General features: G+C 45.2%; 1 protein-coding gene across 6 annotated transcripts in view; it reads right to left on the bottom strand.

Moving 5' to 3' along the window:
• Positions 1 to 442: 442 nt before the first annotated feature.
• LOC143290885 (uncharacterized) overlaps positions 443 to 13,977 on the bottom strand; it is a 38,772-nt gene continuing 25,237 nt past the window's right edge. For 5 of the 6 annotated variants that reach the window (XM_076600436.1, XM_076600434.1, XM_076600435.1 and 2 more), the window contains 5 exons: positions 10,736 to 10,875; positions 9,141 to 9,389; positions 6,685 to 6,993; positions 2,652 to 2,753; positions 444 to 2,092 (listed from right to left, as the gene is read on the bottom strand). In XM_076600436.1, coding sequence (XP_076456551.1) covers positions 2,088 to 2,092; positions 2,652 to 2,753; positions 6,685 to 6,993; positions 9,141 to 9,389; positions 10,736 to 10,875 — 805 coding nt within the window. In that variant the 3' untranslated portion in view covers positions 444 to 2,087. Of the gene's footprint in view, positions 2,093 to 2,651; positions 2,754 to 6,684; positions 6,994 to 9,140; positions 9,390 to 10,735; positions 10,876 to 13,977 lie in introns of all 6 variants that reach the window. The other variant, XM_076600438.1, reaches the window with a different exon arrangement.

The following is a 13,977-nucleotide window of genomic DNA, read 5'->3' as shown; positions in this document are numbered from 1 at the left end:
TACATTTTGAATTTGTCGAAGATTAACAAGATGTGCTGAATGCGTTGAAATATATACATAATCATTATTGTTTGTTTTCTTTTTGTGAAGTGCTCTCATAATGTAGTACATGAGTACCCAAGCCACCTTTTCTTTTTCAGTCTCTCTCCTCCCTCACTCTTCCCAAAAGCATAATGTAGTACATGAGTACCCAAGCCACCTTTTCTTTTTTAGTCTCTCTCCTCCCTCACTCTTCCCAAAAACATAATCTAGTACATGAGTACCCAAGCCACCTTTTCTTTTTTAGTCTCTCTCCTCCCTCACTCTTCCCAACAACACTTGAACAGGACAAAGTACATGGAATCAAAACGTGCATATCAACATGACACTGAAATGCATAAACTGTTTAATTGGAATAAAGCATACTATGCATATATGAAAGTCATAGTGGTACAGGTATTGGACTCTAATATCAAAGAGTGGTATCTTTGCAGCATTATGACAAGCCCTGCAATTGTGTAAAAAAAAAAAAAAAAATTTAAAAGGGTGGGGCTATAGGGTTTGATGAATTGGATTGCATACACATCATAGTATTTCAATGAATAAGAAAAGTTGTGAATATAAATACAGTGAAGTCCATCTAAGTTTTAACATTGTGCTAATCTTGATAACATGAAATCCCAAAAAGATTTGTCCAGCTGGTGAATGCTGTATAAATGTCAGGAACCCAACACTGTATGCTCACCTGCCCAATATATAAAAACAGAAAGATCTGGTGAAGCCATGAATGCAGTCTGTGCAGTTTTCACTGGTAATGCAGTTAAACCAAGGTTGTGAAGATGGTCAGTGAAATGCATGTTTGAGATATCAACAGGAAACAAGCCAATCACAGAGCACAGCACAGTGGCCAGGTGTAAGGGACCAATCAGTAGAGAGAAAACGATTCATCTGCCATATGGACGTAGTCATGATACTTGCCATGCTGCAAAATTCAAGCCGATTTCAATGATCATGTCCAACAGGTTGCTGTTAAAAAAACCCAACCAACCACTTTTAATTTTTGGAACTGGACATTCTCCTCATCCTAAGCAGCAGTTCATATCATAGTGCTCTATTTTTATCATTTAATTTCATTTTGTCGAAAATCGTCCATATTCAGTTTTTAAATTTCAAGCTGTGAGGACATCCGTTACATTAAAAAAAAAAAAAAAAAAATCAGGACAAGACTTTGACATTTTCCTGTTGTCCTGTTTTATCTTTCACTGCAGTGTATTGAGACATGTTCTGAATAAAAGTAACTTACTGTTTTCTAACCCTAACCCTAAAGGTCTCATGTTTACAACGAATTTTGAAGCAAGATATGTTGATCTTTAATGCCAGTATTAGGCCTAATGTTGCAAACCAGATTCACCTGTTATCCAGACTCATGCTAGGCAGACTTCAATGGAGTTAAAAGGATTCAGTTACACCGACTGTAACGGTTTGACACAGTCACAAGAGGAAACATGTACTGATAGAGACATCTTACTGTTAAAATGCAAAAATAAAAGTTAAAAACAAAAACAAGAAACAGAAAAAAACGAATAAGAGTAAGAATCCATAATCCTGTCATTAATTTATGGAGCACTGAAAAAGATAGATATCTAGAATCATCTTGATTATCATTTTCTTTCCATTTGATTTTTTCCTAAAAGGAAATCAAATATTTACTTCTTTCTTTTTTATTTTAAAGAAAAGCAATTCAGACATGAAACAGGCAAATAATCCAAGCCAATAAAGTGATAAAAACATTTAAAAAACACAAAAACAGCACCTAAACATTCCTTAAGTAAACAGCATCCCTACTCATGTTTTCTAGGGTATCGATTTCTGTGACAGACCAAAATTTACATGCACTTATTCATTCATCTGTCTGTCTGTATCGATGTTTGCTGTGTTGGTTAGTACAGCATAAAGGATGGCAACAAAAGGGACAGATAGTGTAAAAGATCCATTGAAAATCAAATTGTGTATAAAATTTTAAAAGCCATATATATATATTTACAAAATGTAATGCAGGTTCAGGTTGATATTTCGTCTCTCCAAGGTGTATGAAGTTCAGACAATGTTTAACCTGTGGACAACACAACAGATACAACTGTGAATCATCAAACAGGGCAATGTGTTATGCATTATATTTGTATTATGTATTATATATATGTCCGACTATGACCATCTGAACAGCAGATGAGGCACCTGCTGTCCCTGCTGTCTATCGAGGCTAGAATTTGATCATAGTGGAGAGTGTTTTCACGAAGTTACATCCACACTCTCTGGGCCAAGAGGGTTTTAGGACAGAGCGTTGGGATGGTTCCCAAAGGCCAACTATCCCCCAAGGCGGTAGCACTAAACGCCAGTGCAGTCTTGCCTCCTAGTTTGAGAGTCATAGTTCTTCACAAAAGCTGTAAATAACTTCACACTGCAATGGATCACACATGCTATTACTGTACTAACAGTAGCGATAAAATGTTCATCATTGTCGTCATAGTTGCTGGTAAAACAGCGATAAAATGTGTGCTGTATGAAATCTGATAAATCTTTAACAACAAGGAAGGAACACGCACGCACACACACACACACACACACACACACAGTATGAGGGATGAAGGACAGAGCAGGGTGACTCATCTTACCCAGGGTGTTGCCTCCAAGCAGGTCAACAGACCCACCAGTCTTGGTGCTGTAGAAATCCGTGTTGGGGTCACCACCTGTCAGCAGGCCTGCCGTGTTGCCGCCTGCACAAACCAGCACCTCGTGTGTACTACATCATGGCCCATCTGACCATGACCATCGGGACAGCAGAAGAGGCAGCTGCTGCCCCGACTATCTGGACCAGAATTTGAGTGTGGTGTGTGTCTTGCCCAAGTTACCTTGTAGGGTTTATGTAGCGTTGGGTTTAACGACCCACTGGCTGACAACTGTTGCGATACAAAATGTCAAAACCGTGTTCACGGTACAAAATGTCACAACATTACAATTTGTCACATTTGTGACGTTTTCTTCCACATTAACGTATATTCATGTCAACTGCGCAGCCACAATTTGTCACACATGAATAGACCGTTTTCCGTCGGGTCTGACTCGCGTCGGCTGAATGAAGTGCAGTTGAAAAGGTGAGTAAACACTGACAACTACCACACAGACACACATGGCCTAGTGGTTAAGATGTCCACCTTGGGAGTGGAAGGTCCCCACTTTGATCCGCAGCTAAGTAAAACCATAGACTTTAAAACTGGTGTCCTGGTATAGGTTTGAGATCACTTTGACGTGAACTGCAGATTTTGAATATTTAACAGCTTATTAGTGTGTCGTGAGTACTACTGTATATACCTTGTACAATGTAGATGACAGGTAGTCAGTGAAAATCACTATGGTACATTTTGTGCCGTTTTGACATTTTGTACGGCAACAACACCCTCAACGGTCACGCTGTCCAGGGTGTCCGTCCTGGTTTGATGAAGGTTTACAGTGACTACTTGTATAGTCAGACACCGCCTTGCATGCTTTTACACCGCCAAGTCTCTGCGAAGAGGACAAACTAGTTCATCTGGCAGTGACAAACAACGAACATGTAGCCTCAGATCTATCAGATCACATGCGTATACAGTTTTACACCAAGGTCGTTTCAGGTTCAGATCTATCAGGTCGTTAGGATTGTAATTAAATATAAAGCTTTAAGTCTAGGAGGCCCATTCAATAACCTTATTAAAAGATAATCATGATGTAGCCATGTGCTCAATGCTTTAAGTCTAGTAAGCCCATTCAATAACCTTATTAAAAGATAATCATGATGTAGCCATGTGCTCAATACGACTGGCTACTCAACTCACGCACAAGCTGTATAACAGATGGCATTTTCGCAACTACCCACAGGCCTTCAACGGCTCCCGCAGAATGTGTGACGCCATTCCCGGTGTGAATGCAAATCCCCTTTTAGACAAAGGCTCCAAACATCTATTAAATCAAGTCTCTGTATCGTTTACTGTAATATTATATTTGTTGTGCTTACACACACACTGTAATCAGTTAGAAGCACACTTGATTTCATTTAATCGTTCGTCAGTCTAAAGATTTCAGCTGACGCTAAGCTCCTGTCATTTTGTCCTCCTCGCCAGACAACCTACTCACTGCTCGACCAGTGTCGCGGTACGCTATTGGCTGAGCTGGAATCTGTTTCTGTTCCACCGTATTTAATTAATATCTCTTTTGTCCGATCAGCAAACTACAAGTATTATATACTGTCGGAATCGTCGCAATTCCATCTTTAAATCTATTCCACTTATGTTTGCCTACGTTAAACTGTTTTACGCAGTTTGTAATTTTCCGCAATGAGCTCGCTAAAACTGACCCTGCTCAGGTGACTTAAATTAAGATTATAAATTCATCTTAAAAAATAAACACTTCATTTTATACTCATTGGAAACTAGGTGTTGACCTCTTTCTTTTGCGACTTATTCGACGTAAATCGGTTCAGGAATCATTAGAAATCTTTCACTGAACACCTTGTAAGAAACAGTTTTTCTCAGATTTGGCCTGATTTGAGCCGATCTGCTCGCAGCACACGTGATCGTCTTTGCAGTCCGCATAACTTGCATAAATTGGCAATGTGATTAGTGGTAATTTAAACAACTCCAACCAAACAAACTTGACCTTAAGGGTGCAGGTGCCAATAGGTCGTTAAAACTCCAACAATAGATTAGTGGTCACTTTCACCTGAGCCCGTTTGCAGCGATAGCAAGCTAGCTGACCACTGACTGTTGTGTCACCCAGTGTGTATCGCGGCCCCAATGGACAGTGTCTCGCTACGTATCACTGTAAGTACAGTGTGTAAAATGTGCTGATGATTTGTAAATTGTATTCTTTGACACAGTACTTGCGTTCATATGAGTATGCTGATATTGCTTTCTTCAGTTATTGCTTTGTTCAGTTACTGCCTTGACATGTAGTCACAGCTTGGCTATGATTGATCAAGAAAATCACCATGTCGTCATATGCTTCGAGCAGTGTTCCATTTAATTCTTCTTAACGTCACAGTCAGTGACGTCTCTGGACACTAGAATATTCTAGTGAGAGTTTCTAGTTTGCTGTCACTGATGAAGGTTAGGTTCCTTATCCTGCTTCTGTGGAGGAGATTTAAATGTTGGCACAAGCGTAGCTATGTTGATATTTGGCTTTATTGCAACTGGATAACTTATGTAGGTTCATTCACCACTTAATGGTTAAGCCATGATGATTCTTCATGGACTATCTGGTCTCTTAGTCTGCCAGTATTTTATCAAAGCCACTGATTCTGTTATCTTGTTTATTATTCATGTGTTATTTCACATGCTGAAATCAGTTATCATACTACAGTGTTTCACTGATTCTCATTACTCTAAGATGTGTGTAGTATTCTGTCAAGATTACAAGATAGTGTTGGGTTAATATCAGTTATTGGTTAAAACCACCTGATATGTATCAGTGTGTAATTGTAATCTAGTTATCATGCTCTCTCCTATTTGGCTTACTCCAGTATAGTGCAACATGATAAATTGATTCATTTGAGTCACTTTGACACAGTATAAGCTTTTCCTAATCTATACTGTTAGTGTACTTTCACTAAATCAGCATAGCTTCAATCACTTTAACTGCACTATTTAAATGTATCAGAAATGCAATTTGATGTCAGTTGTTTGGTCTTCACAAATATGCGTTATCTTATCGTATGTGGTTGTTTATAACAAACCAAGTGATAGTCTTTCCATGTTATATGTATACATGTGCTTTACTATTCACTTGTGCCGACATGTTGTGCTGATGACACTTGTTTGTGTCATTCCAGGCACTGTCTTCCTCTTAGTCTTCTCTCATTATCTATTCTCATTCTTCTTATAACTATTGTAAATAAAACAATAGAAAAACCCATTTGTGACTGGCCTCTATATGTTCCTTGCCAGTGTGCGGGAATTCTTGTCTATCCTTTAATACAGTAAATCATCATTAGTTAGTTCTTTTGTACTGTCCCCTCATGTATCGGGTCCACGGCTACAATAAGAATAAAAAGGGAGGGAGGGGGGGGGGAGTAAAGGTAACGGCATAGCCTTTCACGGCCATGGGGAGGGGGTGGGGGTAGCAATGGATTCTACAGTGTCCAGCGAACGGCACTGGAAGGCAGGGCCAAATCCTCTCCTTCCGCATTAAAAAAAAAAAAAAAAAAATCTTCCCCAGTCGATGTCAGGTAGCGCCATTCCCACCAGCGTGGAGTGAGGAGAATCGGAATGAAGTGCCTTTCCCAAGGACAGCGAACAGTGCACAGCATCACAAGTCCAATGTTTACATGTCCATTCTGCTTTCGCGCCTCCCATAACAGGTCTTCTATTGGCTTGGTAACTGTCCGACTCTGACAGATCTAGAGACGTCTGCAATGAAACCCAGTTGAAGAAACCCTTACATGTATATATTTTTACATCACAGTATGATGTCTTATTGTAGTGTCCGTCAGCTCGCCTGAATGAGGGGCAGTTTTGCACACCCAAAGCACCCGTCCCGTCTAAAATCACTTTAGTAAACAGACGTTAAATTAATGACTATACCACACAAAGTACATCCACTATTTCCCACTCCTTGGGGGTTGGCGGGGGGGGGGGGGGAGACCAAAAACAAACTTAAAAACAGAAAATTAGTTACCTTGTCCCAAGAGATTCGTGTTTGTCCCGCCCAGATTTGCGTTGCTACCTGCTAAGACGTTGGTACTCGCACCCGCCAAGACGTTGGTGTTCGCCACTCCCAGAACATTGGTACTGGCTCCACTCAACACATTACTATTGGCTCCGCCCAGAAGGTTGGTATTGGCCCCGCCCAGAAGGTTGGTATTAGTTCCGCCCAGAAGGTTGGTATTGGCCCCGCCCAGAAGGTTGGTACTGGTTCCCAACAAGTTCGTATTGGTTCCAGCCAGTAGGTTGGTGTTGGCTCCGCCCAAGATGTTGTTATTTGTTCCTGTACAAAGATAAATAAATAATAAAGTAATACATGAATAAATAAACAGACAAAAACGAAGGCTAATCAGACTTTTGTCTGATATCTCATGACACATTTGCAAGCATTTATGTAACTTAACAAGCAGGAAAATATTAGAGTGTTTTTCGAATAAAATGTGCGTGTGTGCGTGCGTGTGTGTGTCTGTGTGTGTGTGTGTGTGCGTGTGGTGTGTGTGTATTAGCGTGCGTGCGTGTTGTGTGTGTGTGTGTGCGTGTGATGTGCGTGCGTGCGTGCGTGCGTGCGTGTGTGTGTGTGTGTGTGTTCTCAGTTTCACGACAATGTAAATTCACGCTGAAGAAACTGTTGTAGACCTACTGTACAAGTAGGTTATTCTCTTCTCACTTCTTCACCGTCACCGTCACCCCGACACACACACACACACACACGTTAGAACATCTCTCTATCTTGAAGCTCGCCGTTGAAAAGAACCTGCGGTTTATTCAATAACACTGAGTTCAGTTCGCCTTCCTCATTTCTCTACCTGTCAATCTGTCTCTCTGTCTCTGTCTTTGCTTGTGGGCGTGTCTGTCTGTCTGTCTCTGTCTGTCTTTGTCTGTCTGTGTGTGTCTGTCTCTACCTGTGTGTCTGTCTCTGTCTGTCTTTGCCTGTGTGTCTGTCTCTGTGTGTCTGTCTCTGTATCTCTGTCTGCCTCTGTCTGTATGTCTATCTGTGTGTCTGTCTCTGTCTGTGTGTGTTTCTGTCTGTCTCTGCCGGTGTGTCTGTCTCTGTCTGTCTCTACCTGTGTGTCTGTCTCTGTCTGTCTCCACCTATGTGTCTGTCTCTGCCTGTGTGTCTGTCTCTGTCTGCCCCTGTTTGTCTGTCTCTGTCTGTGTGTCTGTCTTTGTCTGTCTGTCTCTATCTGTTTGTCTGTCTCTGCCTGTGTGTCTGTCTCTGCCTGTGTGTCTGCCTCTGTCTGTCTGTCTTTGCCTGTGTGTCTGTCTCTGTCTGCCTCTGTTTGTCTGTCTCTGCCTGTGTGTCTGTCTGTCTGTCTGTGCCTGTGTGTCTGTCTCTATCTGCCTCTGTTTGTCTGTCTCTGCCTGTGTGTCTGTCTCTGTCTGCCTCTGTTTGTCTGTCTCTGCCTGTGTGTCTGTCTGTCTCTGACTGTGTGTCTGTCTCTATCTGCCTCTGTCTGTCTGTCTCTGCCTGTGTGTCTGTCTCTGTCTGCCTCTGTTTGCCTGTCTCTGTCTGTGTGTCTGTCTGTCTCTGTGTGTCTGCCTCTATCTGTTTGTCTGTCTCTGCCTGTGTGTCTGTCTCTGTCTGCCTCTGTCTGTGTGTCTGTCTCTGTCTGCCTGTGTGTCTGTCTCTGCCTGTGTGTCTGTCTCTGTCTGCCTGTGTGTCTGTCTCTGCCTGTGTGTCTGTCTCTGTCTGTCTGTGTGTCTGTCTATGCCTGTGTGTCTGTCTCTGTCTGCCTCTATCTGTTTGTCTGCCTCTGCCTGTGTGTCTGTCTCTGTCTGTCTGCCTGTGTGTCTGTCTCTGCCTGTGTGTCTGTCTCTGCCTGTGTGTCTGTCTCTGTCTGCCTCTATCTGTTTGTCTCTGCCGGTGTGTCTGTCTCTGTCTGCCTCTGTCTGTGTGTCTGTCTCTGTCTACCTCTATCTGTTTGTCTGTCTCTGCCGGTGTGTCTGTCTCTGTCTGTCTCTGCCTGTGTGTCTGTCTCTGTCTGCCTCTGTTTGCCTCTGTCTGTGTGTCTGTCTGTCTGTCTCTGTCTGTGTGTCTGTCTGTCTCTGTGTGTCTGCCTCTGTCTGTTTGTCTGTCTCTGCCTGTGTGTTTGTCTCTGTCTGCCTCTACCTGTGTGTCTGTCTCTGTCTGTGTGTCTGTCTCTGCCTGTGTGTCTGTCTCTGCCTGTGTGTCTGTCTCTGCCTGTGTGTCTGTCTCTGTCTGCCTCTATCTGTTTGTCTGTCTTTGCCGGTGTGTCTGTCTCTGTCTTCCTCTGTCTGTGTGTCTGTCTCGGTTTGCCTCTGTCTGTCTTTGCTTGTCTTTGCTTGTGAGGTCTGGATGATATTTAAAAATAATAATAATAATAATAATAATAATAACCCAGTCATACTTATTCCGCTACCCTCTTCAACTCGTTTCGTTTCGTTTCTCTCTTTTCACATGTTACCCACCAAAAATCTGGTTCAGGTCGTTGTTGAGATCATCGTCCTCGTTGTTGCTAAAGACGCCAGAGGGGTTGACAGGATCCACGATGGGGGTGGGCAGCGGGGAGGGCTCCCCCCCGGGCAGGTCGTTGGGGTCAAAGATGCCGGTGGACAGGTAGAAGGGCAGGTCGGACATCTTGAAGTTGGGCGGCAGACGGATGACCACTGGCTGTCTCCGGTCGTCCTCCCCGGCCCCGTTCCCGTCCCTGTCATCAGCTGCAAGGGAGGAGGGTCCACGTCAACAGTTGGGCCTTTCAGCCTGTCGTTGCGCTTTGATGCTACACTGGGGTGTTGTTAAGTGACGAAGTCTAACGTTTGGTTTTCCCCCCTCACCTCCCACCCCTCTCGGAACGCAAGAAAAACAGCCAACACTTCACCCCTCTTCAAACAGCCAGGCTTTCCCTTAACTGGAACTCCAGACGGGCGCAATAAGTCGATTGGTTAAGGCGCTGGACTTTCAATGTGAGGGTACCGCGTTCGAATCTCGGTAACGGCGCCTGGTGAGTAAATGGTGGAGATTTTTCCGATCTCTCGGGTCAACATATATGCAGACCTGTCTTGTGCCTGAACCCCCTTTGTGTGTATACGCAAGCAGAAGATCAGATACGCACGTTAAAGATCCTGTAATCCATATCAGCGTTCGGTGGGTTATGGAAACAAGAACATGCCCAGCATGCACAACCTCGAAAACGGAGTATGGCTGCCTGCATGGCGGGTTAAAAAACGGTCATACACATAAAAGCCCACTTGTTTACATACGAGTGAACGTGGGAGTTGCAGCCCACGAACGAAGAAGAGACCGAAATCCAGACGGACCTGACTCCCTGACAGTCATCTAGAATCCCCTCCTGGAGCCCAGACAGCTAGTAAATCGGTAAACACCATTCAACTTTAACAAAACCTACGCGCGCAAGATTAATCCTTGGCACACATGCACGCACGCATGCACCTAGATCCGTAAACAAACAAAATATTAGGGCACTTACTCCATTGCATTATCAAAGCAAGATCGACCATGCATGTTCTTTTTCGGACACAGTGATCCGAATGATCAAACGGACGAGTTAACACATGGCTGGCTATAAGAGGACACTGGATGTCAGAGAATACACCCCATCCACACCCATACAGACTTTCACATTCCCTCTCTTTCCCAACCAACTCCGAGTAAAGTGAAAGGGGGCCATGTCCAAGTATTGAATAGGTGATTGATGCAATGCAAGTATCAAAATGTCCCACCCGACGCCCATCCCACTCCCCTGGTTTCGGAACTATGGGTCAAAAGTTCAATGAAATATTTTCGTTCATTCGTTCTCTCTCTCTCTCTCTCTCTAAAATTTAATTTTATTCTTTAAATTTTTTAATTCACTTTTTTTTCGAAGGCAATGTGAAAACAATCATCAGATACTGATAATGGTGCAATGTCATTAGAAATAATAAGCATTATAATCAGCATTGAATTACTGACATTTTGCTTACTTAGTACTAAATAATATATGTCAAGCAACCAAATGAAAAAAGAACTTCATTCTCTCTCTTTGCCAAGAGAGGGTGGCGGGTACCTTTGTCCTTGAAACCGCTGTAAATGTCGGTGTAGATGGTCCGGAGTCCAATGGGGCCGCCACGTCTGTAGCCGCTATGGTACCCCCTGTACCTGCTGCTGGCGTACAGCCGCCCGCCGACACCAGGTTTGGAGTAGTACCTGCACCGCCCCCCGCCCCGCCACGTGGTGTGAGTTGTTACAACGGTCAAAGTGAAGAGAGCGCGCGTGTGTGTGTATTTTTGTGTGTGTGAATAGAATAGATTAGAATACTTTTTATTGTCATAAAACCTTAAAGTTTATAATACACAATGAAACATAAACATGAGCAAATTAAGAAGAGAAACATTCACGAACAAATTTCGCCAGCCTTGGCTGTAATTCTGTAAGAAGGATCAAATCACTAGGCTTTGCATTTGGACGACATATATCGATTAGGAATCTGTGTCTGTAAGTATTGTACTTTACACAATTGTCTAAAAGGTGAATCTAATCTTCTAAACTGTTACAAGTATCACACAGTCTTTGTTCTTTCGGTGTATTTTTATATCTTCCCTGTTTGATTTGTAAGTCATGAGCGCTGATTCGTAACATGGTCAGTGCTTTCTTGTGTTGTGTATTTGCTGGGGGGTTAGGGGGTGCACGGGAGGGGTAGTTCCTCTAGAGGGGGAGCTTGTCACGCTCTTCCGGGAGTGGTTCGTCCTCTGTTGGTCCCCATCGGCACCCAGCTCTCACCTATGGGTCCTAGAAGCTGCTAGCATGCGGCAGCGCCCAACCCCCGGGCAACGGCTTTGACAGGCTGGCTAAACTAGGGTAGCCGACGGGTTTCAAACCGACGATGAGTTAGGGCTTGTCTACCCAAGCATGTGAAGACTGGATCCGGCGGACTCTGCGGAAGAAACCTTCATGGTTCAACGAAGAGGAAGGCGGTTGCAGCAGAGCACTGTGGAGTGCTGAGGGCAGGATAAGGCACATAGGACATCCTGGTCATCCACTGCATCCGTTTCCATCTCCAGTCGTCTTGACCTCGTCTTGCCACTGGATACAGACAAGAGAGTGAGGTCGACGGTGCGCAACTCCTCACTAAAACAAAGTCATCGCGCAAGTCATCAGTCATCCTTCATCCCATACCATCATTTTCCCCATGCCCTGTGGCGACAGGCGAGCGACGAAGCGACAGGTGTGGGTACACTGGCAGTCGTAGCCGTGGACCTGCACACAGGCGGCTCAGGCCATAGAGTCGTTTTTAACCGACTGGAGCAGCGGTGGAGATCGGCAGCCCCCTGAGCGACTGAGCAGCCCTCTTCAGGACAGCACTGCTCACCTCCATGGCATGAGGAAGGGGCTAGAAAAGGTGCCCTAAACATTTTCTGCTCCATACCACCCTAGTCAGCATACTGCGGCTGACGGGGACCTTACTCAAGCGGTCGACACACAAAGGAAAGAAAGAAGAAAACAAGGAGCACCCCACTGACCACTGCCACATGGAACGTGCGTACGCTTCTGGACAGAGGCGACTCAGCCAGACCACAAAGACGCACAGCACTCATTGCGAGTGAACTAGCCAGGTACAACATCGACATCGCTGCCTTAAGTGAGACCAGACTGGCAGAAAAATGCGAACTCTGTGAGCGAGGCGCAGGCTACACCTTCTTTTGGAGTGGTCGCGGACCTGAGGAGAGACGTGAGGCTGGAGTTGGCTTTGCAGTGAAGACAACCCTCGTTGGCAAGCTGGCTGGGCCCCCGAAGGAAGTGAACGATCGCCTGATGACGATGAAACTCCCTTTATGGAACGAGAAGAAGTTTACCACCATTGTCAGCGCCTACGCGCCCACCATGACCAACCCGGATGAGATCAAGGACAAGTTCTACGAGGATCTGAATGCTGTCATCACCACTGTTTCCAACGCAGACAAGCTCATCATTCTTGGTGACTTTAACGCGAGGGCTGGCTGTGACAGCACCTCCTGGGAAGGCGTGATTTGGAAGCATGGGGTTGGTAACTGTAACAGCAATGGCCAACTACTTCTCCAGACATGTGCCGAGCACGACCTTCTTGTCACAAAAGCCGTCTTCTGCCTCCCTACCCGTAACAGGACGTCATGGATGCATCCTCGCTCTGGGCATTGGCATCTCATCGACTTTGTCATCGTCAGGAAGAGGGACAGGCAGGACGTACGAGTCACGAGGGCCATGTGCGGCGCCGAGTGCTGGACAGACCACCGCCTTATCGTCTCCAAGCTCAACCTCCGCATCCAGCCCAAGAGACGGCCTCAGGGCATGAAAGCACCCAAACGCCTGAATGTCAACAAGCTGGAGCTAGGCAACATCAATCAGAGCGCACTGCATGAGACGGTGTACAACACTGCCATGGAGTGCCTGGGGCCTTCTGCCAGGAAGCACAAAGACTGGTTTGATGAGAACTGCACTGAGATCAAGCAGCTGCTAGAAGACAAACGGCAAGCCTACAGAGCCCACATTGAAGATCCCAAGTCACAGTCAAAGAAAGACATACTGAAGAGCACACGCAGCACCATCTAGCTGAAGCTGCGGCAGATGCAGGATTCCTGGTTGAACAACAAAGCTAATGAGATCCAGGGCTTTGCAGACAGGAACGACGTGAAGAACTTCTATAACGGCCTGAAAGAAGTCTACGGTCCCACCACCTCCGGATCTGCTCCACTCCTCAGTGCTGATGGTTCTCCCCTGATCACTGACAAGGACGGGATCCTTGAGAGATGGGCTGAATACTTTGACAGCGTACTGAACCGCACTTCCGCCATCAATGATGAAGCCATCAACCGACTCCCCCAGATGCCAGTCAGTGAGTCGTTGGATGCCATTCCAACTTTGGAGGAGACCCAGAAAGCTATCCGTCTGCTATCCAATGGCAAAGCCCCTGGCTCAGACTCCATTCCAGCTGAGGTCTACAAAGAAGGTGGTATGGCGCTGACTGAGAAGCTTCATCAGCTTTTCCAGCTCATCTGGCAGCATGAGGCAGTTCCACAGGACTTCAAAGACGCTTCCATCATACACCTGTACAAGCGCAAAGGTAATCATCAGGCCTGTGACAACCATCGTGGAATATCCCTGCTGTCCGTCGCAGGCAAGACTCTGGCCAGAGTGCTACTCAACCGTCTCATAGCGCACCTTGAGCAAGGTCTCCTACCAGAGAGCCAGTGTGGCTTCTGGAAAGAACGCGGGACTATCAACATGGTGTTTGCTGCCAGGCAAGCTCCAGGAGAAGTGTCAGGAACAGAACGC

The sequence above is a fragment of the Babylonia areolata genome, chromosome 16 (genome assembly GCF_041734735.1).
Source record: "Babylonia areolata isolate BAREFJ2019XMU chromosome 16, ASM4173473v1, whole genome shotgun sequence".
NCBI classification, from domain to species: domain Eukaryota; kingdom Metazoa; phylum Mollusca; class Gastropoda; order Neogastropoda; family Buccinidae; genus Babylonia; species Babylonia areolata.
Note: the sequence above shows the minus strand (reverse complement) of the source record. Positions and strands in the feature narration are given on the sequence as shown.